Raw genomic sequence first — 27,447 nt, forward strand, 5'->3', positions numbered from 1 at the left:
AAGGATCCCGGAGGTAGTCCCTCAACATAGAACTGTGGAAGACGTTATGCATATGCTCCATTTCAGGAGAAAACGCTACTTGATACGCCACCGGATTGATTTTCTCAATAATCTCATGCGGTTCGATATATCTCGGCGCCAGTTTGCCCTTGACTCCAAAACGAGTTTGGCCTTTCATCGGTATCACTTTCACAAAAACGTGGTCACCTACTTCATACTCTCTGTCTCGTTTTCTGACATCCGCATAACTTTTTTATCGGCTCTATGCAGTTTTCAGTCTCTGTTGTATTAGTTTTACTTTCTCTGTAGTTTTATACACAATCTCGGGCCCAAGCAATGGCCCATCTCCAACTTCTGCGCAGCAAATCGGAGATCGACATTTTCTGCCATACAATGCCTCGAAAGGCGCCATACCAATACTTGAGTGATAACTGTTGTTGTAGGCAAATTCAGCCAATGGCAAATGACTTTCCCAATTTCCCTGAAAATCAAGGACACACATTCTCAGTAAGTCCTCCAGAGTCTGGATGGTCCTTTCTGACTGGCCATCTGTCTGAGGATGGTATGCACTACTCAGTCTTAGTTCAGTACCCAATGCAGTCTGTAGGCTTTGCCAAAATCCCGATGTAAATTTCGAGTCCCTATCAGAAATAATGGACACAGGCACTCCATGCTGGCTAACAATCTCATCAATATAGAGTATAGCCAATTTGTCCGCATTATAAATTGTTTTGGCAGGTAAGAAGTGAGCAGATTTAGTCAATCTATCAACAATAACCCAAATTGAGTCCATACCTTTACTAGAGCGAGGTAAACCACCGATAAAATCCACGGTGATATGTTCCCATTTCCACTCCGGTATAGGTAAGGGCTGCAGTAAGCCTACGGATCGTTGATATTCGGCTTTGACTTATTGGAAATGAAGACATTTCGATACAAAATCAGCAATTTCTTTCTTCATTCCCGGCCACCAGAAATTCAATTTCAAATCTTGGTACATTTTTGTATTCCCTGGATGGATAGACAGTTCGAATTGTGGCCCTCTTGCAGAACTCTTCTTTTCAATTCAGTATCATTCGGTACACACAGTCTTCCCTGATATTTCAGTACATTATTTTCAAATTTGAAATTGGGTCTCGGTTTAGATTCCTGTTCTTCGATGATCTTCTTCAAGAAGTCATCATGTTGCTATTTCTCTTTAATCTCTTCAATCAGTGCCGGTTGAGCAGAAATAGCAGCTATTGTTCCACCTTATTCTCGCAAAACAATTTCAATTTCAGATTTTTCAAGGTCACAAAGCAAATCTTTCTGTCCGGTGAGTAAACAGGCTAAGTTCCTGATCGATTTCCGACTTAATGCCTCGACAACGATGTTGGCTTTCCCCGGATGTACAAAATCTGTAGGTCATAATCCTTAATCAATTCTAGCCATTTCTGCTGTCTCATGTTCAGTTCTTTTTGTGTGAAGAAATATTTCAAACTTTTGTGGTCGGTATATACTTCACATGTCGCCCCATAAAGGTAGTGACGCCAGATTTTCAATGCAAATACTACTGCAGCAAGTTCTAGATCATGGGTCGGGTAGTTCTTTTCATGCGGTCTCAATTGTCGGGAAGCATAGGCAATAACTCTTCCATTCTGCATTAAAACGCATCCCAAACCCTTATGAGAAGCATCACTAAAAATGGTAAAACCATCCGTACCTGAAGGTAGGGTAAGAACCGGTGCAGTCACAAGTCGAGTTTTCAACTCTTGGAAGGCTGATTCCCTTTGGTCAGTCCAGTCAAATGATATCCCCTTCTGAGTTAACTGAGTCAACGGTAAGGCAATTTTGGAAAAATCTTTGACAAATCTTCTGTAATATCCAGCTAATCCCAAAAAGCTTCGGATTTCTGTAACATTCGTTGGTCTAGGCCAATTCATCACTGCTTCAACTTTCTGTGGATCAACTGAAATTCCATCCTTGATAACAACATGTCCCAAAAACATAACATGATCAAGCCAAAATTCACATTCAGACAGTTTAGCAAAAAGTTTCTGTCCTCTTAGGGTCTGTAGGGCAAGTCTCAGATGATGTTCATGTTGTTCTATACTCTTGGAATAAATCAGAATGTCATCTATGAATACAACAATAAAGTCATCGAGGAATGGTTTGAAGATTTTGTTCATGAGGTCCATAAATGCAGCACGTGCATTGGTAACTCCAAAAGGCATAACTAAAAATTCGTAATGTCCATACCTCGTTCGAAAAGCAGTTTTATCAATGTCTTCTGGTTTAACTTTCAGCTGATGATATCCGGATCTGAGATTAATCTTAGAGAAAACTTAAGCACCCTGTAACTGATCAAATAAGTCATCAATACGCGGCAATGGATATTTATTTTTCACAGTTACCTTGTTCAATTTACGGTAGTCGATACAGAGTCTCAGTGAGCCGTCTTTCTTTTTCACAAACAAGACAGGTACGCCCCACGGTGAAGTACTAGGCCTGATAAACTTTTTGTCTAATAGTTCTTGTAGTCGAACTTTCAGTTCTTTCAATTCAGTAGGTGCGATTTTGTATGGAGCCTTGGATATTGGTTGTGTACCCGGAATTACATCAACAGTGAACTCAATCTCCCTATCAATCAAATCCCCTGGTAGACTATCTGGGAAAACATCTGGGAATTCTCTGACTATAGGAATACTGTTCACATTAGCATTATCATCAATAGGTACAGTCAATACATAGCACAGATACCCTTTGCACCCCTTCTTAATCAATTTACAGGCTTTCATGGATGAAATCAGGTACGGGAGAGGTACTACTCCAACCCCATTAAACACAAATTCGGGTAAACCAGGCGGACGGAAAATCACTTGTTTAGTTACATAGTCAATAGTAGCATGATATTTTTGTAACCAGTCCATCCCCAATATTACATCAAAATGGTCAATATTCAATGGCAGTAAATCAATATACAGATGCATATCCCCAACAATAATTTCACATGCAGGGTACATATAAGCACAAGTCATAGATCCCCCGACAGGTGAAGATACAACTAACAGATAATTCATGGGTTCTAATGGTCTATTCAATTTTCGCGAAAAAGCATGCGACACGTATGAATGTGTAGACCCCGAATCAATCAGTACATAAGCATTTCGGGTACAAATAGAGAGGATACCTAACCCGACGGTCTCGGTATTTTGTACGTCTCCCGGTACGAGTGCGAACACTCGGCCTTGCCTCATAGGCTCTTTTCCAATCGCTTTGGGGTTAGGTTTTGGTGGAACAGTTGATGCTGCACCGCTGGCTGCAGTTTTACTATTGGCCTGCGGAGTAGAGGGGCAGTCTTTAACCATGTGGCCCACCTTGCCATACCTGTAACAAGCTCCAGATATTTTGTAACAAACCCTTTTGTGCTTCTTGCTACACTCAGACCAGGGTGGTATGGAACCACTCCCCTAGCTGGGGCTAATTATTGACCCCGTATTCTGTTTCTTGTTCAATGGGTTATTTTGCCTTTCTTGAACTTAAAACCCTGCCTTTTACCACGCCATTCAGACGCTGGTGCTTCAGTTTGTTTCAGTGCCTCGATGTTCGACTCAGCCATTAATGCTCGGTCAAGAACATTTACATAGTTCGGTAGCTTTAAAACATTTATTTTGTCCAGTATTGCAACATTAAGGCCGCCCTCAAAGTTTCTGGCCTTCTTGTAATCTGTATCAACCATGTGTGGTGCATATCTAGCAAGTTCTGTAAACTTGTCTCATACTCTCCTACGGACATGGTACCTTGTTTCAGTTGTTCAAATTCGGTCACCTTTCTGTCCCTGACACACTGAGGGAAGTACTTTTCGAAGAAGGACTCCTTGAACTGAGCCCAAGTTACAACAGTGTTAGTGTCACGGACTAGCATCCACCACCTTCTCGCCTCTTCTTGCAAGGTAAAGGTGGCCAACAATACTTTATGTGCTTCAGAGCACGGGAACACTTCAAATAACTTTTCTGTTTCAAGAACCCAGGTTTCAGCCTTTAAGGGTTCAAGGCCTCCCTAAAAGGATGGCGGTTTCATCTTACTAAATTTCTGTGTGAGAGCAATTATATCCCCATCATTAACATTCAGTTCCGGCTGTACCGGAGGAGGAGGTGGGGGCTGTTGGTTCTGTTGTTGTTCTAGTCTTGCAGTTAATAGTTCCACCATTCTTTCCAACCTCGTCATTTTTGCCTCAGAGGATTCAGTTTCATTAGCAGTGCTTGCATTATCCATTTCACTATATGCAACATAGTAATAATAAACATACGAAGTTGCATACTTTAAACATTTAAACATAAGCAGTTATATGTTTCAACACATTAACACATATTCATGTCACGTCCACACACACTTTCATGCTCATGTGATGCCGTAATTGCTCTTCTAGGACACCCTATAGCTCATTTGGACACGTGTGCGCGGTATAGCTCGTGGTTAAGTATCGCTCTGATACCACTCTGTCACGACCCAAACCCGCCCCTATGGGTTTAGCACCATAACTGGCCAGTAATCCGAGATTACCGAAGGCCTGCTTAACAGTAAGACAGTAATACAGAGTACAGGGGCATGGCGGAAGCCAAAATAGTAAACAAACAATGTCCAATGAGCTGTAAGTCTGTATACAAAAAGATTTTTCATACGTATATACATGAACAGTACAGAACAGTATATACAACATTAACAGTCATCCAGGACAGGGACTTAATCCCTATTAAGACAGTACAGTACAGTGATATCAGTCTATACAATAATACAAAACAGATACAGAGACAGACGGGGGAAAATTTAAAACACTCCTAAGCCATAGCTTGGCAGGCTCGGAACCTCGCAGTGAGGCACATAGGTTGGCTTGACAAAATTGGAGTTTACCCCGACGCTTCTAGCAACAGTCCGGTGCCTGTACACCTACATATATATATGAGCAGTGAGCTAAACCCCAATGAACAACATAATGCATAAAGAGGTTAAGAATGAATGTCCTTACAGTATTGAAAACAATCATTTCAATCAGTATGTCAGTTATTCAGTCATTACAGTCATATGTGGTACATCCAGTAGCAAAACAATACAGTAGGTCTTATCAGACCGAACAATCAGTTGATAGCCATCATATCAGTAAACAGCAGTGGTTCCAACATGGGAACCGATAGAAATCTCTGTAACAGTAGCAGTAACAGTAACAGTAGCAGTAGTTGCTAAGGATGCCACAATACAGTTCACAATTAGGACATCATTCATTCAGTAACAGTATCATTTCAGAAAACAGTACAGTTCAATTGCTCAGAAGATAATCATATTTGAACATATCTTTACACAGTTGTTACTCACAGAGTTCTGGGCTACAGTTAAGCTAGAGCGCGTCCTTAGATGCCAACCCTACACAGTGTACAGGATGAACACACACTAAGTTCACATTCGAGAAACAACGACTTAGTCCCTACTTAGACTCGGTGTGGTTCTACATCTATATCCTCATTAAGATGCCTTAAACTAGGCCTAAGAATGCCTAGGATGAAATGAGGATGTAAAGATGCACTTTAAAAGCATTTTCAGAGTTTTCAAAAAACAGGGGTCCCGCTCGAGCGTCGGTTACTCCACTCGAGCGGAAATACAGACAAAGGTTTCCGCTCAAGCGCAGACTTACCCGGTCGAGCGTACTTAAAAATAGTCAAAAGTTCTGGATAAGTGAAATTCACGCTCGATTGGGCGCTCGACACCCGCTTGAGCGTAAGACACAAGGTCCCGCTCGAGCGTAAATTACCCCGCTCGAGCTGACTTTAAAACAGAACAAAATGCTGGGAGCACAATTTTCACGCTCGAGCGCCAGTCACCTCACTCGAGCGTGAGTTCAAAATATGGAATTCCCAGATTTGAACCACAAGCTCAAATTCAACTTCAAATGTATCAATTTCGATTCTTTTGGGCCCATTTCCTGGAAAACACTTCAAAACTCATAGTTTAACATGATTCAAAGCTCAATTGTAAAAATCAAAGCCCAAAGGTAGTTCAAATAAATCCAATTTCAAACCAAAACTCAAGAACATAACTCAAACATGACATGCGTGAGTTTAAACTAATTCAACGCTTCAATTACTTGCTCAAATGAGCCAATTCCTTCAAAACCAAGATGAGTTCATGGTCCAATGCAAAAATATGAACATGCATGTACCAATTTCCATGTATTCAACGTCAAAATGCTAGGATATAAGCATGCATGCATGATTTATGCTACAATTCAACACATTAAGCCAATTCTAGACTTGGACCACTCATTAACCATGGACTATGCAAGATACAACTCAATTACACAAGTGAGAGGGTAAAACACCAACCTTAAATCTTCAAGCTCAAGAATATAAGCTCAATTTGCAAAGAAACCTTCAATTCTTCAAGTCCTCTAAGCCAAACTCTCAAGAACAACTCAATTCCTCTCACTCTCTCACTCTAGTCGGCTAGAACAAGGAAAGAGGCTGATGAAATGTTTTGTTGAATATATAATGAAGCTCAAATATGTGTTGCCTAAGTGGTCCACTAAGTGGCATGTTGGTAATTAAGCCAACTATTGCAATTTAGCTCAATTCAATCTAATTTAAACATACCAAATCACATTTTAATTAAATATGCCATAAAATCACATAAATTCTAATGATCATAAGTCATCAATCAATTTCAGATTCGGCCGCCAATAAGGCCTTCAATTTGCAGTTTAAACATAAAACATGGACAGATAAGTTTAGCAGTCAATAGATAGATATGCATTTAAACTAGCACATTCAATCAGTCAGTTCAGCATTTCAGTCGATTCAATTACTTTTCATAATCAATCTCAGTTTAGCAGTAATCAATAGGGTTAATCGGTAAACAGTGGTGAGGGTTGTTACAGCCCTGGTCCCTTTACACTTCATGCATTTTCAGATTCAAATTGGGCTGATGATTCTTCTGATAGACGATCTACCTCTGGTTTCTGTGTATTCTTAGGTCCCAATTTAATATCCTGGTCTACCAAGAAGCAACCCACAGTCTCCAGATCATCCACTGAAGCTGAGCACAGGTCCATGGCTAATATTACTGCTAAACTAGTTGGTTACAATAGCTTCTCAAAGACTTGTCTATTTCTTATACCTCTTCTCCAGTTCTTTGGTGTGACAACCTTTCGGCAATGGCTCTGGCTTCCAACCCTGTGTTCCATTCTCGCTCTAAACACATCGAAGTCGATTGTCACTTTATTCGGGAACATGTTGCCTCTAAACAAATAGCTCTCTCTTATATTCCCACTACTGACCAAATAGCTGACATTTTTACCAAGCCCTTAACTTTTTCCAAGTTTCATTATCTTAAAAACAAACTTATGGTCCTCCCCAGTCCCATCAATTTGCAGGGGGATGATAAGCTCACTAAGCCATTGAAGAACATGTGCTCCATTGCTCAGCTGAAGCCATCAACTTTGGAGTAGCTCAAGCCAAAACCGAAGACAGTTAATCAGGAACTGAAGACAGTTAATCAAGAAGTGCAGCTACAGTCGTAGTGCTTATGTCAGCAATGAAATGAGAAAGATTTCAATAGATATAAGATATATATATATATATAACTGAAAGGTAGTTATAAGTAAGAGTGAGGAAGTTAGAGTTTGTTATAACAAACTGTGCGTGTCAATTTCTGACCACACTACCAATCAAGCACTCAGCTGGAGAACACTGACAAAATAGATTAAGCCCAAACAACCTGTCATAGAAAAGAAGAGATTCCGGCGGTGGTTCGTTCACCCGAGGGCACTCCGACGATCAAGTCAATTATCTCTCAAAGATAGTAAAAGTGCTTAACTCACTATTCAGAGCATAAAAAGCATACCTTAGACCCATGAGAGTGCCTCTCTTTTATAGCCAACATAAACCTAGTCCCAATAAAAGTCTAGCTTCAATGGACTTAGGATTACTGTTAATCTTGGACTCCCAGTAGGATTGGGATAAACTCTCTAAGAGTCTTATCTTTATCCAAACTGAAGTCCTCTCTCATTTTAGGACTCTTGTTCCTTATCCCCTTATCCCGGATTCCGGTTTCTTCGCAGATAACCTTGTCCTAGCCGAGATCATCTCGGTGTCATGACCAAGACACGTGGCACCTCGACTGGCACTTCGGTGACACCGAGGCCACGTGTTGTCATTCAAAAATTATGTCCCCATAATTGCCCCCTAGGTTCTATTACCTCGGCATCTTGAGGTGATGAAACCTATATCATTCATTCCTTTAATCATGACCCCGGTTTAACTTCAGCTTGTAAATTTTTCTTAAAATTTCAACAAGTGTTAAACATGACCTCGATTTAACTTCAACTTGTAAATTTAAATTTCAACAAGTGTTAAACATGTTATCGATTTAACTTCAACTTGTAAATTTTTCTCAAATTTCAACAAGTGTTAAATCGATCTTGGCTTGAAAATTCCAACTCCCAAGCATCATTCTCTAGCCCTCTGCATGGCTTCTACCTACTCCTTTGTGGACCTTATATAAAAAGTCTTTAACTTAGGCTGAACTTTTCTCTTCTCGGACTTAATCATCTAGGTTGAGATCTTGTCTTCTAGAATCTGGGATTTGCTCACTTTAGGTTGAGCTCTTCTCTTCTCGGACCTAATCATCTAGGCCGAGATTGCGTCTTCTGGGATTCTCCATGCCCGACCTCCCGCGAAGGCCGATGAGAATGTCCCTTGGTCTCGCCATGCTGAGGGACTGCAGGAACCGTTTTCTGCCCTCCTTCCTGGGCACCTTTCTTGGCCGCTAGAATCGGCGTATCTTGTAGCGGGAACGGTGGCTGCATGACGTTGTTCTGTATCAGGAAATTGACGATCGTTTGTAGGTCTGCCAATTTGTCTGTTATTCTCTTCATTTCGTTGTCCCTCCGCAGGCATCTATCTTTCCATACCTAGAGGTCGTCCTCGTTATAATACCCGCTCCAGTCCGATTTCTTCGGTACGCCGCCCTCCTGGCCGACGTCCTTTCTTCCGTGATTCTTATCACGAGTCTCTTCGTTGCAGTTGTCTTCTTCGACGTCACGGTCAATGTGTTTCTCGCTCCCAGTAGGGGTGTCGTCCCCAACCTTCTCTTTCTGTCCATCATTGGCCATCTATTCTCCTTTCTTTTCCACAGACGCTGCCAAATTGTGCGTGTCAATTTCTGACCACACTACCAATCAAGCACTCAGCTGAAGAACACTGGCGAAATAGATTAAGCCCGAACAACCTGTCATAAAAAAGAAGAGATTCCGACGGTGGTTCGTTCACCCGGGGGCACTCCGACGATCAAGTCAATTATCTCTCAAAGATAGCAAAAGTGCTTAACTCACTATTCAGAGCATAAGAAGTATACCTTAGACCCATGAGGGTGCCTCTAATTTATAGCCAACACAAACCTAGTCCCAATAGAAGCCTAGTTTCAATGGACTTAGGATTACTACTAATTTTGGACTCCTAGTAGGATTGGGATAAACTCTATAAGAGTCTTATCTTTACCCAAACTGAAGTCCTCTCTCATTTTAGGACTCTTGTCCCTTATCCGCTTATCCCAGATTCCGGTTTCTTCATAGATAACCTCGTCCTAGCCGAAATCATCTCGGTGTCATGACCAAGACACGTGACACCTCGGCTGGTACTTCGGTGACACCTCGGCTGGTACTTCGGTGACACATCGACCACGTGTTGTCATTCAAAAATTATGTCCCCACACAAACTCTAACCATCTTGTATAAAGCTGTGTAAACTCAAGTAAATCAATTCATTGAGAATTCATTTCAAATTTTGTCAAAAAGAAAGGGGTCTATAATTTTGTAATTATTTTTAAAAAATTATTTTCTCTAGATATCATCTTTCTACAATTTTTTCAAAAATAAAAAAACTAAACAATATAACCCTTGACTTAGGCCTTGTTTGTCAATAAAATCATATGAAATTTATTTCTAGATATATACATATATCAGCTTCTTAGTGGTGATTGTTACAGTAAAAATTTGTTAATAGTTTATTATTTCTTTATAATATACGACTGTACAAAATATTAATAAATTGAGCTTAAAACAAGACAATGACTTTTTTCTGCCGTAATAACTCACGTGTAAACTCGATGCGTTCACACTATAACCGGTTTACCGGTCAAAACTAACGTATAAAGGGTCGACCGCTCCAGCATTTAATGCCACGGACTATCGTACAGTAATTGACCGGGTATCGCCGGTCAATCTTTGTGTCCAAGCCACCCCCCTCTCGCTCCCCCCCCTCTCTCTCTCGCTGTCTCTCTCTCTCTCACACACACACACACACACACACACACACACACACACACACACACTATCCCCAAAGCCAAGCCCAAACCATCAAAAATTCTTTTTGTGTTCATACTTCACTCTCTGTGCCACACACACACTTGTCTCCTCTTTCTCTCTCTAAGAAAGGAAAGACAAAAAAAAAAGTGAGTGATTTTGATGTAGAAGAAATTGGAGTTGTGTTGAATCCATGGAGAGTAAAGAAGCTGTAAAGACCGAAGATTCTATCCGATCGTCGCCATTTCTCGATCAGTTTTCAGTGGTAGGGATGTTGGAGTTGGGTGAAAAGAGTAGTAGTTCATTGGGGTTCATGGAGCTTCTGGGTATTCCAGATTTCAATCCTTCCATTTTTGATATCTTACAAGCTTCTACTACACCATATGTTGAACCGACACGGAGTACATCAGAGGTGTTGATGATGAATAACCAGCCCACCACGCCCAACTCCTCCTCGATTTCCTCAGAATCGAGTGTTGCTCCCAATGATGAACTGAGTAGGGTTGTTGTTGATGAAGAGGACGAAGAGCATCTAAAGACCAAGAAACAGTAAGTTCTACTCATTGCATGTCTTTCCTGTGGTTTGCCCTCTCCTTCTGATGGTATGATTTGGTGAGAAATTACTATATATAAGAAATAAAAAAGAAGAAGAAGAAGAAGAAGAAGAAGAAAAAAAAAAAAAGAATCATACAACTTTCATTTTTCAGTAAAATTAGTAAGATTTGGTCTTTTTATATAGCGAAATTACCCATTAAAATATGTGGGTGTGTTTGGTTTATATTTTGAAATTTGTTTTTAGAAATTCGTTACAATTTTTCTTAAAAAAAATCTAATATTACTTATCTCTTTGTCACACATCAATCAAAATTTTTTTTTCCTCTATTTTTTTCAGTTACTTTTTTTTTTATACACATATGTTCCATTATAATAAAATATCAAATAATCTCAAATTTCTTATCTTCAAAATTATTTTCAAATTATATAATTAAACGAACTTTTTTTTTTTTTTTTTAACGCTCTCTCCAATTTTTTTTTGAAACTTTATATCAAAACACAAACCATACACACCCTTTATATTTCATAATTTTTTTTTATGGGATATTTTACTTTGCTATTCATTCAAATATGATAATAATTGTGACAAAACATAATGTTAGGGAAACCCATTTGAGGAAAGATCGAGAAAAGATATGGGTTTTCGTGGTTTGGTTGATTTGAAGTCAAAGAAGTGTTGTTTATTGATTTTGTTGTGTTGGTGTTTTGGGATTTGTGTGTGTGTCTAATTAATTTAGGTTGTTGAAACCAAAGAAAACGAGTCAGAAGAAGAGGGAGAGAGAGCCCAGATTTGCATTCATGACGAAGAGCGAAGTTGATCATTTGGAAGATGGGTACAGATGGAGAAAGTACGGCCAAAAAGCTGTGAAGAACAGCCCTTTTCCTAGGTATGTACCCCCACACTAACTGTAACTTTGATATATATATTTATCGTAAGCCATTTTAGTCCCATGATCTTTAATATTCTTACATTGGATTGTCTAGTCATTTAAGTTCGTCAATTTGATCGTAATTATTCAATAAAATCTCGAATATCATGGGGTATCATTGATAACAAAAAACCAAAATAATGTTAGAAAATTATTTGATACTATCATGTGGCATTAACAACACACTACAACTTTGTTAATTGTATCATGTATTCAAGTGAGATTTGAAAACAAAAATGAAAAAATGTAAATAAAACACAAATTAAATTTTTTCTCTATTTTCTTTGTCTATTTATTTTTCTTTCTAAATTCCTAATAAAATCGATAATCCAAAACATCTTTTGTCTTCCAACCACTTAACAAATATAAGTCAAAATGGCATATCTGTAAATTCTTTTGTTGTTATGTGACTAGTTTAGAGCATCACTCTATATTCTGCAACTACTCATAGTTGCCTACTAATGTTGACTCATTTTGTTAAATAATTGATAAAAAATGAATTATGGTGAACATAAATAGTTACCTACTAATGTGTTTTTGCTATTTTCATTTAATTTATGGTGAGCATCAGATGGAGACTTTTAACTAATAATTTTACTAATTTGGAGCAGGTAACTCCATATTTTTTATGGCCATTTCCGTTGAAATGTGGATGAAACTTTTGACTAATGAGCATAGGGTTTTGCGTTGGTGCAGGGGTTACTATCGTTGCACCACAGTTACATGTAATGTGAAGAAGAGAGTAGAGAGATCTTTTAGTGACCCAACCATAGTAGTCACTACTTACGAAGGCAAACACACCCATCCAAGTCCCCTTGTCCACCGCCCAACCACAATCTCAACCTCAACCTCTGCGGCATTCATACCAGCTCGTCCTGGCTTCTCAGCCCCCAGCGCCAACACCAACAGCAACACCGCTTTTGCTCTGTCATTGTGTCGTCATCGTCATCATCATCATCATCCATTCCAATTCATCAGTAACAACAACTTGCCTCCTCCTCACTTGAACTGTGGTTACTTGAGTAATTACCTTAATCCCACTAGTGCTAGTACTAATGCATCTGTACTACTACATGAGAGGCGTTTTTGCAATCCAGCTTCTTCTGCTTTGCTTGCAGACCATGGCCTTCTTCAAGACATTGTGCCATCATCACTTGTTACAAAGGATGACTAGATATATATATATATATATATATATAATACATAAAACAAAAACTGCAGCTTATGTAATTTTTATTTTTATTTTTTTGCTGAGTTAGGAGGGGTAGTAGATGGAAACCCAATTACTGGTATGTAAATTTCTTAAACTGACTGCTACCCACAAGCCCTATTGATTGTAGTTTTGGCGTGGGTTTTTCTTCCAATGGTAGTACTTGCTAGCTTATAAATTGGGATTTCTCTCTCTCGGAAAACGATAATAATATATATAAACTGTTTTTTTTACTTTATTTTAAATGGAGCAATTTACTCGAAAAGTGATCCCGATTTAATTTTTGCATAATGGAACTTACCTAAAATAAATAAATTTTAATCACATTCGGTATGTGGTGGTACTAAAACCATATATGTTTTGTGTTTGTAGTTGATTTTGTGATCCATTTCTATCCACGTAGAATTCTTAAAACCAATAATATATATATATATATATATATATATCATGACTTCTTTTTTTTATATATTGTATATCTAAATGATAAGCGGCCATAAAAGAAATTAAGGTTTATCTTTCTCGAATCAATTGGTTGTTAGCGGCAGGGTCCAACTCCCATTTGATGTTCATTTTGAATAATGTTATATACATCACTTAGTGTACTAATTGATAATGTGATATAATTTAAGAAATTTTTTATATTTATAATTTGTAACATGAGTGTGATCAATAATAATGTCATAATTAGTGTTGATACACTAATTGATACAGTAATATCACCAGTTTATTTTTGGTAGTCTGCATTAATTAGGGGACTGTTTGGGTGCGATTTCTTGGCTAAGCAATTTGGATACAGGGCCTTGTCACCTTTTTCTTGGTCTGGAAATCCGGATGAACTATTTATATATGGCATAGGAGAGAGAGAGGGAGAGATGGTGTGAATTTGTTGAAGGTAATAAATGTGAGAGACGACCAAGCATGCATGGAGGTGCAACATAACAGAACAAACTTTTACACAGAACTGACCTCCTTTTATCCATTTTTGAATTATTTCCGATCCACACTCTTCTGTGTACAACAATCTATTCATTGAATGGTTTTATAGAAAAGGGATGTCAAAGCGTAAGAAGAAGAAAAACAGGGCCACCCAAAATTGCCAAACACATATAAACTTTGAGCAATGCAATATCCCCTTTAAACTTTTGCAGCCCCCTTTAAATGCTCCTTTACGTTGCCACAAATCATCTTTAGCGCTTCATCCAAACTATTTCACATCAAACCTGCAGAAAAAGAATGCAAGGGTAGCTTTGGTATTGTCTTATGTAAATTATCTATTTAAATTTTAAGATAAATTACACTGATCTATCTTGATGTTTGAAAAAATATTCAGTGGGTGTTTGAAAAATTACTATTTTAGTAGACTATTTTAATTTTTAACTATTTTAAGAGGTTAAAATTTTTATGTTTGAAAAGATAATTAAATTTTTTTATAATTGAATGTGATATTTGTAAAAAAAAAAAAGTGAAATGATTATAGATTTGATGCGATATTTTATCTTATTGACTATTTTAACTTATTTTATCTTTTAATACTATTTTAGCAAAAAAAAAAATAATTCCCAAACACCCAATAAACCTGCCCCACAATTTTAGGGCCGCACTCGGTCCCAACAAAAAATCCTTAGGGCTGCGCCTGGGATGACGATTTTAGGTTCAAAATCACACGCAACACATTTAGAGGCCCAACAAATGTTCATATCACTTTAGCATTAATCAAAAACCACACAATCTACATAGATCAACCGGTAGACTTTTACACTCTCTTTAGTTCGTAGATTTAGGTAAGAATTTAAAAAAATTAAGAAAAATGATAAGTAAAATACAAGTACGGTCAGAGACCAACATTTTTGGATCCACAAAGTCACTTATAATGATGTAACAAGAGAGTGACCCCCTATATGATTGGATGTGTAACAAATTAGAAATTGACATATTTATGATACCACATCATTATAGATACGATTGTGAAAATATTTTGGCTCTTCAACATTTTTGTGGATACAATTGGATGTATAACCCCGGGGGATGTGGCACTTTGATAAAACTTTGGAGCATAACTCCTGAGGTTCCAGGTTCCACTCTTCCTGAGGCCAATCATCCGGGCAACAACACATATGGTTGGTAAGACGAACTTTCTAGGCCTAGGCGAACATACCCAGTGTCAGTTTTGTAGATTCAAATTCTTGCATGTGTGCGAATCCGTGACTTACCGCTACATGGTTGAGTGGTCCTGTTATGTAGAAATCACCTAAGGACGATCTTTGGGACCTCGGCTCCTCATGGAGTCTAGCCCCAGAGCTTATCTTTTTGTGATTAGGCCTTTTTTTTTAACATTAGGGTCATTCAGGCATTGGCCAACGCTCACATCTGCGTGACTCTGACTTTACAAAATGAATAATGATTGTATCTTTTCAATAACCATTTTCAGAAGAATAACAACGATTTCAAAAAAAAAAAAAGAGATGATAATCACAATGACAACTACAACAGTTTCAAAAATTTAAGGGTATGTTGGCTTAAGAAAATTGCTCCTCATTATGGAAAAAAGCTCTCATTGAGTTCAAGATCAAGTCAATTAAAGGTTAATCCAAAGCACATTAATATCAATTAAAAAAACTCAAAACATTTGAAAATAATGGACAAAATATCAGGACTTCCCAAGATCATTTCTGACCAGCCTAAACGCCTACAATAATTGAGTACTTGAATTATTTAAATGCATACCACTTAGACACAAGTCGGAGCAATGTTGGGGCTTGTTGCGACCTGCACTTTCACTGGTTCAAGTTCCTGACAGACCAGAATATGCCAATAAGAAGATAGCCATATAGAAACATAACCGATTAAATATAAGCACCATTAATAAGTAATGTTTAGTATCCTAATAAAACAAGTGCTATACTTAACATGACAAATACGTTCTTTTAAACTATTTAGTACATGTTATTTTCCGAAAAAAAATATATCATCCATCTTTGATTTACAACTCCACAAGTCCATCCAACTGGTTCCCCAACTTCTATTCAAATAATTCAGGCCTCGTTTGGCAAGAGGCTATTTTAGCCAATTAGCCAAAAAGTTACTAAATTAGCCAAAAAGCCAACAACCCATACCAAAAAGTCAAAGATTCTTTTTTCTCTCTACTTTTTGCACATATTTTCGTAATTAGCCAAAAAGTCATCCCAAACATATAAGTTTTTTTTACCTACCTTTTTAGCCAAATAGCCAAAAAATTACTAAATTAGCCTGTTCCCAAACGAGGCATCATTACTTGCTCTATATTTATGCATAAAACTTCCACTTTATGCATAACATGCTTTACATTAATTTGTAAATACCACTTTACACATAGAATAAAAGAAGTATTCAAATATGGAATCTATGTGTCCTGGTGTCCTTAGACAAGAGAATTAGACAACTCAGACACTTGGACACATACCTACGCCCGAGTCCATGTAACATAGAAAAAACAACAGTGTGAAAGATAACTAACCGAAGTAGTCAAGGAAGGCTGTTGGATTTCCAGATTTGAGAGTTGTGTCTGAAGCTGCACCTCTTGCCCGGTGTCCTTGGACATGAGAATTAGATAACTCAGACACTTAGACACAAACCCGGCTCCTCTGCCTGAGTCCATGTAACATAGAAAAAACAACACTGTAAAAGATAACTAACCGATGTAGGCAAGAACAGCTGTTGTATTTCCAGATTCGAGTGTTGTGTTTGAAGCTGCGCCTCTTGCATTTGAGAAATTTCTGGGGTAGAAAGAACCTGTGGGTTTGACAGGGAATGAACCTGTAGACAAGAATGTTACATGAGAATTAGATAACTCAAACACTTGGACACATACCCGACTCCTACGCCCGAGTCCATGTAACATAGAAAAAAAACACTGTAAAAGAAAACTAACCAATGTAGGCAAGGAAGGCTGTTGGATTTCCAGATTCGAGAGTTGTGTCTGAAGCTGCACCTCTTGCATTTGAGAAACTTCTTGGGTAGAAAGAACCTGTGGGTTTGACAGGGAAGGAACCTCTAGACAAGAATGTTGCTGCTCCTGCTCCTGCTCCTGCTGCTTTTGTAATTGTTGTTCAAAGAAAAAATACTCCTCGGGCTTCTCCCACTGCATGTCAAATGCTCATAAACTTATACCACTTTAAAAAGGTACCAGTATACAAATAGAGCTGACATGCTATATACAGGAAGATTACCCTGCTTTCAAGAGTGACACAATTATAATAGTACTTGTATCCATCAGGACAGGTATGTTCACTCCAATCACAATCCAATACATCTGTTGTTTGGGTACTTGGAGGCACTGCAGGGGAAGAAGAGGTACTTGAAGGCAAAACTAGTTCTGATGCAGTGGGAGTGCCAGAAACTGTCTGAGGCTTGCCTCCAGTCTGTGGAGACTGCAGGAAAACATTATTCAGAGTCACAAAGTTTTGAAGTCACTAGCATACTCCCAAAATGGGGAAAAAATAATGCACAAGTCAAAAGCAGACAAGATTATGTGAAAACTTGTACAAGGAAAAAATAAATGGAAAATTCTCTACATCCTCATGTCAGAGAAACTCTTTATACATAGAAAGATAATATACTAATTCCCAGCACACATGTATGAGCTACATATCCAACACAGGTGAACCTCACCTAACCTAAGAGGTCTCCATTAATGTCTAAACTTGGGTTTACTTAATGAATAAAAGCCTACAACACCAGAGTTTTACCGCTCCAAGGGTCGATCCACCTTTTAGTACCACACACAAATTGTAGGTTCAAATTTAAACTTGCATAATCGATATCTTTTTAACTCCTTTCGATCTATACACAACTAATCCAATGGATGAGAAAATTGCAACGCAAGCATCCATCAACAATTTAAGCCAATAATTGAGGATTGGATGCTACTAACTAAAGTTTGTAAATCCTTCAGATACATCCAATGTGAGAGGTGTGACACATAATTGGAGTGAACACTATTCCTGCATGAGGTCTGGGTAACACTATTTTATGTGTCTACGAACAGTAGGATGTCGATACATGCAAAGTTTACTTATACAAAGCTCTGAATGATATGTGACTGATGTCAGTCTAAAGAATATAATGCTAAAGTTACTTGAAAATGGCACTGCATATCTGCTAAAACCATAATTACTAACTTGGAAAGATGATGCCATAGTCTTTGGACTAAGTGGAGGAGAAGCACTGGGCAGCACATGTCCAGCCACTGGATCATTAAGATATGGTGCTGGCCTGCAATAAGTAAATCCCAGACCAACAACTTAAAAAATCAATTAAAATACGAAAAAAGAGAATGATAAATAGTTGAGAGACAAAACTGTTCAAACCGACCTAAAAACTGGTTCTTGAAAACGGGAACCAATGATCGAACCACCAAATTTACCATTATTTTTTTGGTCAGCACCAAATTTACAATTATCCCTGAAGAAGATTAAGAATTAGACTGAGAATAAGCATCATCTTTAACTTCTGATTATCTAAAGAGCTTAAGACAAAGCACGACGGTCATGCAGAGAGAAAGGGAAACATGAGTACTCCCACCTTAAGAGTCCAAATAAGCAAGCTAAGTAGCCACTATTTCAATAATTTTTTACCAGAGTTTCACTGAATCTTGTGTAGGAACAAATAAAGGGCAGGTAGCTGCCCCTTGCAAAAGCAATATATTCACTCAAATGTACAATCTTTGAGGATTTGCTATTATCAAGAATATGTGATATATAAATTGTTATTAACCATAAAATTAATATTCAAAAAGAAACAAAAAGCCATTTATGAGGGGAAATGCCTTGACTCTCCAATCTTGGGCTTCTTAGGTTCCGCAAAACGAACAACCAATGGCTGATCACATCCCTAAATAACAAGAAATAACAAGAAAAACTTGTGAACAATGGAAAACGATCTCAGTGAAATCAGCGAAGTGAGACATAAGTAAAATTAAATACCCTCATGATGTAGGTTCCACTTAGTGCATTCATTGCAGCTACTGCCATGTGTCTATGAGAAAATTGAACAAATCCGCATCCTTGAAAACAGCAGGAATGTGCATATCAGGGTAACATACATTAGCACAAACTTTGATCAAACTTCAAATAAAAAAATGATGAAGAATACATTTGGCAGTACAAGCAACAAGAACCTATAGCAACACCTTTGCTTTAGAAATGTGAGGCAGCAACTTGAAATTAGATAACTATTTGATCTACATTAGCACAACCTTACAGTGGAACCTTCAATTAAGAAATGAAAATTAATACATTTGGCAACAAAAACCTAAAGCACCAGCTTTGTTTTAGAAATGCATGGCAGAGACTTGAATTAGATAACTACTTTATCTTCGCGTAAATTAAATAAAAACAAATGCTAATCACCTGTGCTTAAGAAATCGTTAGCTTTCAAAATCTAAAAGAAGAGTGTACAAAGACAGTTAAGAGCTTTAGACAAAAACAACACATTATTACCAGGGCAGTCAAATAGGGCTAGTACTAGCAGGACTCCCATGACTAACACAGCGGCCAAGAGTAAAGGGAAACAAAGATCATCTTCCAATATGTTTCCAACATTTTATGCAAAAACATGCCCAAAGATTGGATATGAAAAACAAATTAACTGCAAGGGCAATGAACATACCACGACTTTGCCAACGTTCATCACACACAATGTAGACTTCTTCAACAAGACCGAAAGGAGAAAATATCTGAAAGTGAAAACATCCATACAAAACTTATAACCTTGTAAAAGGCCAAAAGAGAGAAAATATACAATAATTAATGACTGAAATTTTTCAAAGCAGCGAGAATAAAAGACGATATTTTCTCATTCTTGTTTGAGTGAGAAAAACCAGCAAAAAGGTCCAACTATTTAAAGGTAGGTCCCATCTTGCCTATTGCACCAAAACCAGCGTAGGAAATTATTGAATGCAATACACATCATCAACATATGATTCAAAAAGTATGCCACCACACAACTACACTCAAAATCAAACCTGATGTTGCATAAAATTGCACTGATGTAGGAATTCTCATATTGAAACCAATGACCAATATTAGATATGACAATTTGCAACAACACTGGCAGCAACACCAATCATGAATGGGGTAAGAACGGATGCATGTGCATTAGGAGCTTGCAACAAATGTCAATGCATTTAGAGAATCAAATTCAACCCAAGTATCAGTGTATCACAGATAAGCAACAGTTGCAGCGCATACAACTTCCTAAATGTCAGGCATAAGCTATCCTCACCACAAGCATGCATATTAAAACTTAAGAAACGAGGAAAATTATGTATTTTTTTCATTTAAATGGGCCAGACACTAATAGCTTGGAACATACTTCTTCAACTTCCCTTTTGCAAGCTTGCTTGTTCAGACAACCAACATACAATTTGTACTCATGTGGCCCAAAACCCCCTGCAACAAGAAAAAAGGCAACATCAGCAATAAATGGGGATCATAAATAAGAATCTGATCAATGGAAGGTTGCCAGTAACCCCACCACGAGGCAAGAAGGGAATGGATTGATGGAGGGGGGTTGGTTTTCTCTCACTGCTCTAGCTTGGGATAGTAAAGTCAACCCATTTTTCTTTAATGCCCACTATGTTCTCTTTGCATTCAGAAATCTTTTATAAAAACACTTTTTGAAAGTCTACATATGAGAGAGCTGCCATTATCATGTTAGTTCTATATAGCCACCATCAACATTCTAAGTTGAATCCTTTCCACTTTTTATACAGAACACTACAATATCTCAATGAAATACAAATGGTGATAATTGTCAGCAATAAGGTAATTGATTCTTCCGTAATGACATAAGAGCAGCCGTAGACAACACCAAATGAATGCATTCATGTTTTTCAATGGCAAGTGTTGTGGCCCAGAAACAATAAATAAATAAATAAAAATAAAAAACCAACAACAACAAATTTGCATCAGAAAAACACATTAAAAAAAAAACAAAAAAAAAAAGTGATTAACTACCATCATTCCAAACACCCCTTACTTCTTTCATCTTTTTACTTTCACTTGAACCCGCTGAAAATCTCACACCAAAATAAATAAGCCGACTCATTGAAAAGATACCAACTTTGCAAATTTTTAAATAATATTTTTTGGTATATAAATAACTTAGGTTTCCCACCATTAACAAGATGGCAAATGGACAATATATGCTTGAATATCAAGGATGCAAATGTAACCTAAATGCGTATGGCAAAGGTCTTCCTATCCAAGTCTCAAGAACTTAAGCCAATGAATCTCAATACCGGCTTGTATATTACAATATTACTCTATAATGATTTGCACAAGTATGGCAAGGGATAAAACTTCTGAAGAAAAATATATCTTTAGATTGGAAACTTACCAAGGCGTTCACGCTCCCCATCAGCATATCTAACTTTAATTGGAATCATCATTCCCTAAAAGAAAGAGGGAGGGGAAGAAAAAAAGAAGAAGAAGAAAACATGAAATAATGAAACATTGATCACATAACTGGATAACAAAGCAAAGTCCTCAGTCCTGCCATGAGGCAACTCACTCCAGGAAAAGTGTATCGATTGTGTAATGTTCCAATAGCCCGGTCAGCTTCCTCTAATGTTGCATATTTTACAAAACAACATTCTGCAAAAGTAAATATTTTATATGCTAATCCCATCAGGTGTAGAAATAAAAATATGTGCAAGCATGTGAACAACAAAGCCATTCAGTCATACTATATATAAGTTGTGGGATGAAAATATGTCCACGCCGAGAAGGACGGACACGGACACAAAGACAGACATACAACATGACATGAACAAGCTGATGGTAGTCTTAAAAAAAATATATAGTTTTATATATTTATTATAGGAAAATGCTAAAGACAGCCTACGGATTGTCATTAGCATTGATATATATGTAAAAAGTGTACTGGGATTATAAATATTTTGGCTTTATTTTCTTCTTAATGATAGCTCTTTATTATATGTCATATATAAGAATATCTTAGTCAAACGTAATACAAAAATGCAACTAACACTAACTCTTACAAATTTATATTTTTTTCCTTTACCGTATAAGTTGTTTTGTTCAAACTTTTAATTTGTTTTATGTGTGTCTAAGCGATGAACATGTGTGATTCCTAAGCGTCCGAAGTGTGTTCAAGTCTTAAAAAGAAAATAATAATAATAATAATAATAATAATAGGACACATTTGGATGAGTGTTTTATCATTGCATCCTAAGTTATTTTATTCAAACTTATAATTAATTTCTGACGTGTCCAAGGTAGGCCTAATGTTATTAACAAAATAAATTAATGGTAGGATATTCATATCCAAATGTCAATTGAATAAATACTTGATGGACAAAAATTCACAAAAAATATATTTACTATACACATAAAATTAATCTTGGTAAGATCTCCTTTGGAAGATGGCAAGGACAATCATTTCACATTAAGATGCCATTTATCTAAAATGGTCAAACATTTCATTGAGGTATCCATTGTAAAGAATGCATGAAAAAAACAGCAAAAATTGGCAAGCATCAATCAATTTGTAGAAAAATAGATTTCGACATACCTTGTTGTTGGCCAGTTCTCTTATCCTTGAGCAGAACAACCTCAACAATGTTTCCGTGTTCCCCAAACAAGAAGCGAATCTAAAAAAAATAATAATAAGGAAAATAATTTGATCACAAGTTGATTTGTCTTAAATCCATTGCAATATACTATTAAATAAGGAAATGATATGTCTCATGGAAATATAATATAATATAATATTACTTAATTGATAATATTCCCACACTTACACACGAGAATTATCAACAATATGAGGACCAAAGAGTTGTTGTGCATATAAATAGATAGTGAGGAGGATATGGATCTGAGAGCTAGATACAGAGGTAGAGTTGCTAACTATGGTTATGATGTGGAAAATAGAGCGTCAAGAATGTGTAATCATGTGTATTAATGTGTGATGAGATGAGGCAGCAATCTCCTAATAAAACAGGAATATTGAAGATGATACAACAACTTACTTACCTCTTCTTCTGTGGCAGTTCTTGGTATACCACCGACATAAAGTTTCACATAACTTCCACCATCAATACAATCTAATAATATATAAGAAAAAGAGTAATTTCAGTAATCTTTATTGAAATGAAATAATTAATTAAATAAATCGGTTTGGGGATTTAGGGGTAGAGCAATTAATTGATGAAATTAAGAAATCGAAATTATGAAAGGAAAAGAAAGATGATATCATTGGGCACCTGGAGTAGAAAACTGTCTCTTGCGAGCAGAAAGAGAGGAAGAATGAGTAGCGGAAGCAATGTCATCGTTCTGTTCGGTGTTGAAATTGAAATGTTGGCGGTGGTTGGAGTGGTGGTGACGGTGATGGTGAAAATGGTGTCGTTGGTGGTGGTTGGCATCGCCGGGGCCGGAGGAGAAGTAACCTCCTCCTCCTCCTCCTCCTCCTCCTCTGTGAGGGTCCAAGGCAGGGTGGTCATCAGAGGACCAAGACGACGTCGCAGAGTGGGGGTTGCGGTGGTCTGCTCTCTGTCTATCTCTATCCATCTGCCCACACCAAACCCTAGAGTGGAGTCGATGACTTGATTGAATCGACCCGAGAGAGAAGAACGAACAAAAAAGAGGACGAATTAAGCCATGCTATGCTATGGCGCCGTTGAATCACCCCACTGGAAATTCAACGGAGAGAACGGTACATGACGTCATACCTCTTCCCCGGCTAAAATACGTGCGCTATTATTTTATTTTATTTTATTTTATTACTAGCGTATGCGCGTACGATATAAATAATTTTAAGATTAAAATGTAGTTATAATTTATACGTATTATATTATAATTTATAAATATAAATGTACTTATGTATATACTTAACGCATTTCATTCCGGCACAAACTTTCACATTTATATGACAGTTGAAAAGTTTTAAAAGATATGGATTGTATGGTACGACATCCCCGTTATCAACTTCTTGCCCTCTCACAGTATGTACTTGACCATTATTGCGACGACGATAGATAGGGTATCCATCTTGATCCATAGTTGTTGTTTTTATGAAAGCTCGAGGGTATCTCTTAGTGCATCTACCATTTTCCATACATGGTGCTTGCGGATTTCGAGCACCACATGGTCCATGTACCATACAACATTTGATAGTTTCAAAAAGCATAGGATCATCTTTTGGGTCTGGAAATTCAACACAGACCAATTTGTCTACTTGAGCACATGTCCGAATTTTGTCTGGACTCTTGAGAAATAAAAGTGCATGCATATGAGGGAGGCCTCGTTTTTGAAATTCAATTGTAAAAACATGTGCAACTTTATTTTCAAACACTTTATTTGTTTCTATCTCCTTTATCAAACATTTTCTCTTCAACTCAAAAACACGGGCAATTAAATCAGGACGATCAATAGGTTTTTGATATGGTAATAATGCTGAAATAATTTCTGGCCAATTGGGATTTGCAGTCATGGTAAGAAAAATATCTAAGTGTTGGTTGTATCGTGTGATAGCCATTGAATCTTGAAAGATTTCAAACATATGTCTAGGACTACCAGTAAATGAAGATGGCAAAACAAACATTTGACCAATTTGTCCAGGTCGCACATAATCTGGATCCATATCTGACAACTCTTAGTAAATCTCAGCCCGAAGTTTCCCTTGATTAAGTTTGTAGTATGTCAATCGATTTTGCTCAGTTGCAGCCCAAGTATCTACCAAAAACTCTTGAAATAGTTTCCCACCTCTCAAAATTGTTGAATACTCTGTGGGTCGTTCAAACAAACGATAACTATAAAAATTCATTTGAGTAAGTCGATCAGTTGAAGGTCGATCATGCTAAACATTCCACAATTTCAACTCAGGTCCCCATCCAAGCTCACCATATGGAAATAATAGAACATAATGTAATGGCAAGTATGCTAGGTGACATTCATTAATTTGTATCAACTCATTATTTCCTCGGAAATGTAAAATAATATCTCTCATCCCATTTACTTCTATTACATTACCTGGTATTACAATTGCAATCTCATCTGTAGTTGGTAGGTTATACCGACGTCGATCAGTTGTTGAACTGTAATGAAGATGAGCAGGTAGATTGTATCCTGCCGAGTCTAATTGATGTAAAATGGCATGAGCCTGGCGATATTTATCTACAAATGCATTGACTTGCAACAAACTATCCTGAATAGTTTTGAGAACATCCCTTCTCAAGTTAGGATTTCTACGATTACGAATTTCTAAAGCTGAATAAGGGTCATAGATATACAGCTGAGCATAACTCGCATCCTGCCTTGGTTGTGGTTGTAATGATACTGTTCGATGTCGCAATTCCCCATGAATTGTGAATGATGTAGGGCCTCTTCCACTGAGTACTCTAGGATTCAATGTAGCACCAAGACTCGTAAAAGCATTAACTGCATTGTACACTCGAGTATAACTTCGAAAGGATTTTGATTGATCATTATTCCCATCATACAATGCCTGAAGTGGTGGAGGGGGTATAATAAGTAAAGGTAGCCTAATCTTTCCTTCCAAACAGCAAGTTCCAAATACGGGACGCTTTATAGATGATTTTGTCAATTTTTCATCCATCCAACATAAGGCTGAACAATAAGGACATAATACATCCATCTTGCCAAGATAATGGCAGCAAGAATCTTTGTGTGCTCGAGCGTCAATTGATATACTCGTAGGCAAATCTTCTAATTCATCATCAGTACATAGATCTTGTTGAAGAAATCGATTTATAGGAGTAGACCTACAAATATTTGTGTATAAATAAGATTTTGTAAAACAAAACGGTATGAGTAAAAGTATGTATTTCAAGATTAGAAACAGTTGTTTACCGATTCCTTTGTGAATTTGAAGATGTGCTTGGCATAGAAAACGAACATGTACAATGATGGGTAACCATTGTTCGTTTTTGTGCCGACTGAGAATCTTCAGTTATTGTTTCCCACTCCAAGTGAGTGCGATCTCGACGAATTGGTGTTAAAGAATGATGTCTTAGTTGAACACATTCTTCTAATCCCTCTTGCTCTCGTTGCAAGCATTGAAATTCAATTTTTTCACGCTCTCGCCGTGCCCGTTGGGCCAATGCAGCTTTTGATATTACATTATCATTTTGTGCCTAAAAAGAAAATATTTTATCATTGAAACAAAAGATGTGAATATTTTGTACTTAAAATGAAGCTATCTTCTTATTTCTTCTCTTTCTCTTAATTTTGTTTTCTATTTTATTTGTTTTATACCTTTAATAGTGTTATCTTTATTTCTTTTTTTCTTATTTCTTCCCTTTCTATCTTCTTATTTCTTCCCTTTCCCTTTCCCTTTCCCTTTCCCTTTCTTTGTTTTCTATTTTATATATTAAATAAGAATTAAAAACCTATCTTATTTAGTTTCTCCTTTCTTTATATATTTTTTCTTTATTTCTTCGTTTCTTTTTTCCTATTTTCTTTATATAAGTAGCAACTTATGGATGGTACATTATAAATGCACATGTATCCATGCAAAATAAGAATAAATAAATTTGAAAAACACATACAAATAATAGCAAGTTACAGGAAAATATATTACAATCATTCTACAAAAACAACATAATACAATAAATTCATTTTATACACTCATATATTTTAACTATTCAAAATTTTGATTAGTTTTGCATCATATTTTTAAAAAAGAATATATACCACTCGACATGCATTTGTCATTCTCTTGTCGGAACGAGCCATCTTTTCTTTTCCTTTAGACATTGGGTTGACCTTTTATTTATCTTTTGCCTAACAAATATAAATAAAATATTGAAAAGATTAAAAAAATCTTATATAAATAAAATACATACAATGTTTGACTTGATTTTGTACTTACCGCACGAACACGGATAACATTAAGGTCGTGCTCATCACGAATGACCACACCAACATTTCTACATGGAGTTGTAGGAGGAGGCCTACAGAAATAGATTGTGAACAAATTAAAATCTATATAATAAAGTGGTAATAGTAAGAGTAAAAAATTCGAGATTGTCTTGGGTAAAAAATTCTTTTTCTTTTTACCAATTTGGTGTTAAAGAAGGTTGTCTTGGGTTAATACATTCCTTCGATCTTTCTCTTTCTCGTTCTCGTCGCAGGCTTTGTCCCAATTGGTATGTAGAACATGGCTTTTGATTTTTTTCACGTTCTCGCCGTGCACGTTGGGCCAATGCAGCTTTTGATAACACATTATCATTGTGTGCCTAAAATGAGAATATCATATAAGAAGGTGCATAAAATGTGAAGATTAACTAACTTGCTTCCCTTTCATTATGTATTTTTTCTTCCTTTTAACTAACTTTTCCTCTTCACTCGGTTAAGTTGTTAGTCATATAAGAACCAATGCATGTATTTATGAAATTTAAAAAGGAA

General features: G+C 37.0%; 2 protein-coding genes across 4 annotated transcripts; one reads left to right on the top strand and one right to left on the bottom strand.

The window, feature by feature from the left end:
* The first annotated feature begins 10,202 nt into the window (after positions 1-10,202).
* Positions 10,203-13,199, top strand: LOC114315424 (WRKY transcription factor 68). 2 transcript variants are annotated; one of them, XM_028262033.2, is made up of 3 exons: positions 10,203-10,876; positions 11,620-11,769; positions 12,490-13,199. In XM_028262033.2, exons 1-3 carry the CDS (start codon positions 10,521-10,523, stop codon positions 12,983-12,985), a joined length of 1,002 nt encoding a protein of 333 aa, XP_028117834.2. In that variant the 5' UTR covers positions 10,203-10,520; the 3' UTR covers positions 12,986-13,199. The 2 variants fall into 2 exon arrangements, with proteins under 2 accessions (XP_028117834.2, XP_028117835.2); XM_028262034.2 differs by having other exon boundaries at positions 12,508-13,199.
* Positions 13,200-13,970: 771 nt separating this feature from the next.
* Positions 13,971-23,803, bottom strand: LOC114315449 (uncharacterized). 2 transcript variants are annotated; one of them, XM_082904315.1, is made up of 17 exons: positions 23,286-23,803; positions 23,056-23,126; positions 22,595-22,673; positions 21,572-21,654; positions 21,398-21,452; positions 20,372-20,448; positions 19,667-19,733; positions 18,982-19,061; positions 18,825-18,889; positions 18,371-18,460; positions 18,178-18,271; positions 17,227-17,427; positions 16,929-17,138; positions 16,694-16,813; positions 16,515-16,589; positions 15,746-15,811; positions 13,971-14,241 (listed from the first exon to the last, which is right to left on the bottom strand). In XM_082904315.1, exons 1-16 carry the CDS (start codon positions 23,587-23,589, stop codon positions 15,749-15,751), a joined length of 1,734 nt encoding a protein of 577 aa, XP_082760441.1. In that variant the 5' UTR covers positions 23,590-23,803; the 3' UTR covers positions 13,971-14,241; positions 15,746-15,748. The 2 variants fall into 2 exon arrangements, with proteins under 2 accessions (XP_082760441.1, XP_082760442.1); XM_082904316.1 differs by lacking the exon at positions 21,572-21,654 and having other exon boundaries at positions 23,286-23,772.
* Between the last annotated feature and the right edge of the window lie 3,644 nt (positions 23,804-27,447).

This window comes from Camellia sinensis, chromosome 14 (genome assembly GCF_055761805.1).
Source record: "Camellia sinensis isolate YWXY chromosome 14, ASM5576180v1, whole genome shotgun sequence".
Taxonomy (NCBI): domain Eukaryota; kingdom Viridiplantae; phylum Streptophyta; class Magnoliopsida; order Ericales; family Theaceae; genus Camellia; species Camellia sinensis.

What these genes read in the sequence shown, in the direction of transcription:
- LOC114315424 (XM_028262033.2), top strand. Translation starts at nt 10,521, where the DNA reads ATGGAGAGTAAAGAAGCTGTAAAGACCGAAGATTCTATCCGATCGTCG. An exon ending in CATCTAAAGACCAAGAAACA is followed by an intron (nt 10,877 to 11,619) that starts GTAAGTTCTACT and finishes TAATTAATTTAG; the next exon opens with GTTGTTGAAACCAAAGAAAA. An exon ending in AAGAACAGCCCTTTTCCTAG is followed by an intron (nt 11,770 to 12,489) that starts GTATGTACCCCC and finishes TAATGAGCATAG; the next exon opens with GGTTTTGCGTTGGTGCAGGG.
- LOC114315449 (XM_082904315.1), bottom strand. Translation starts at nt 23,589, where the DNA reads ATGGATAGAGATAGACAGAGAGCAGACCACCGCAACCCCCACTCTGCG. An exon ending in TTTCAAGAACCAGTTTTTAG is followed by an intron (nt 18,272 to 18,370) that starts GTCGGTTTGAAC and finishes TACTTATTGCAG; the next exon opens with GCCAGCACCATATCTTAATG. An exon ending in CTATGGCATCATCTTTCCAA is followed by an intron (nt 17,428 to 18,177) that starts GTTAGTAATTAT and finishes GTTTTCCTGCAG; the next exon opens with TCTCCACAGACTGGAGGCAA.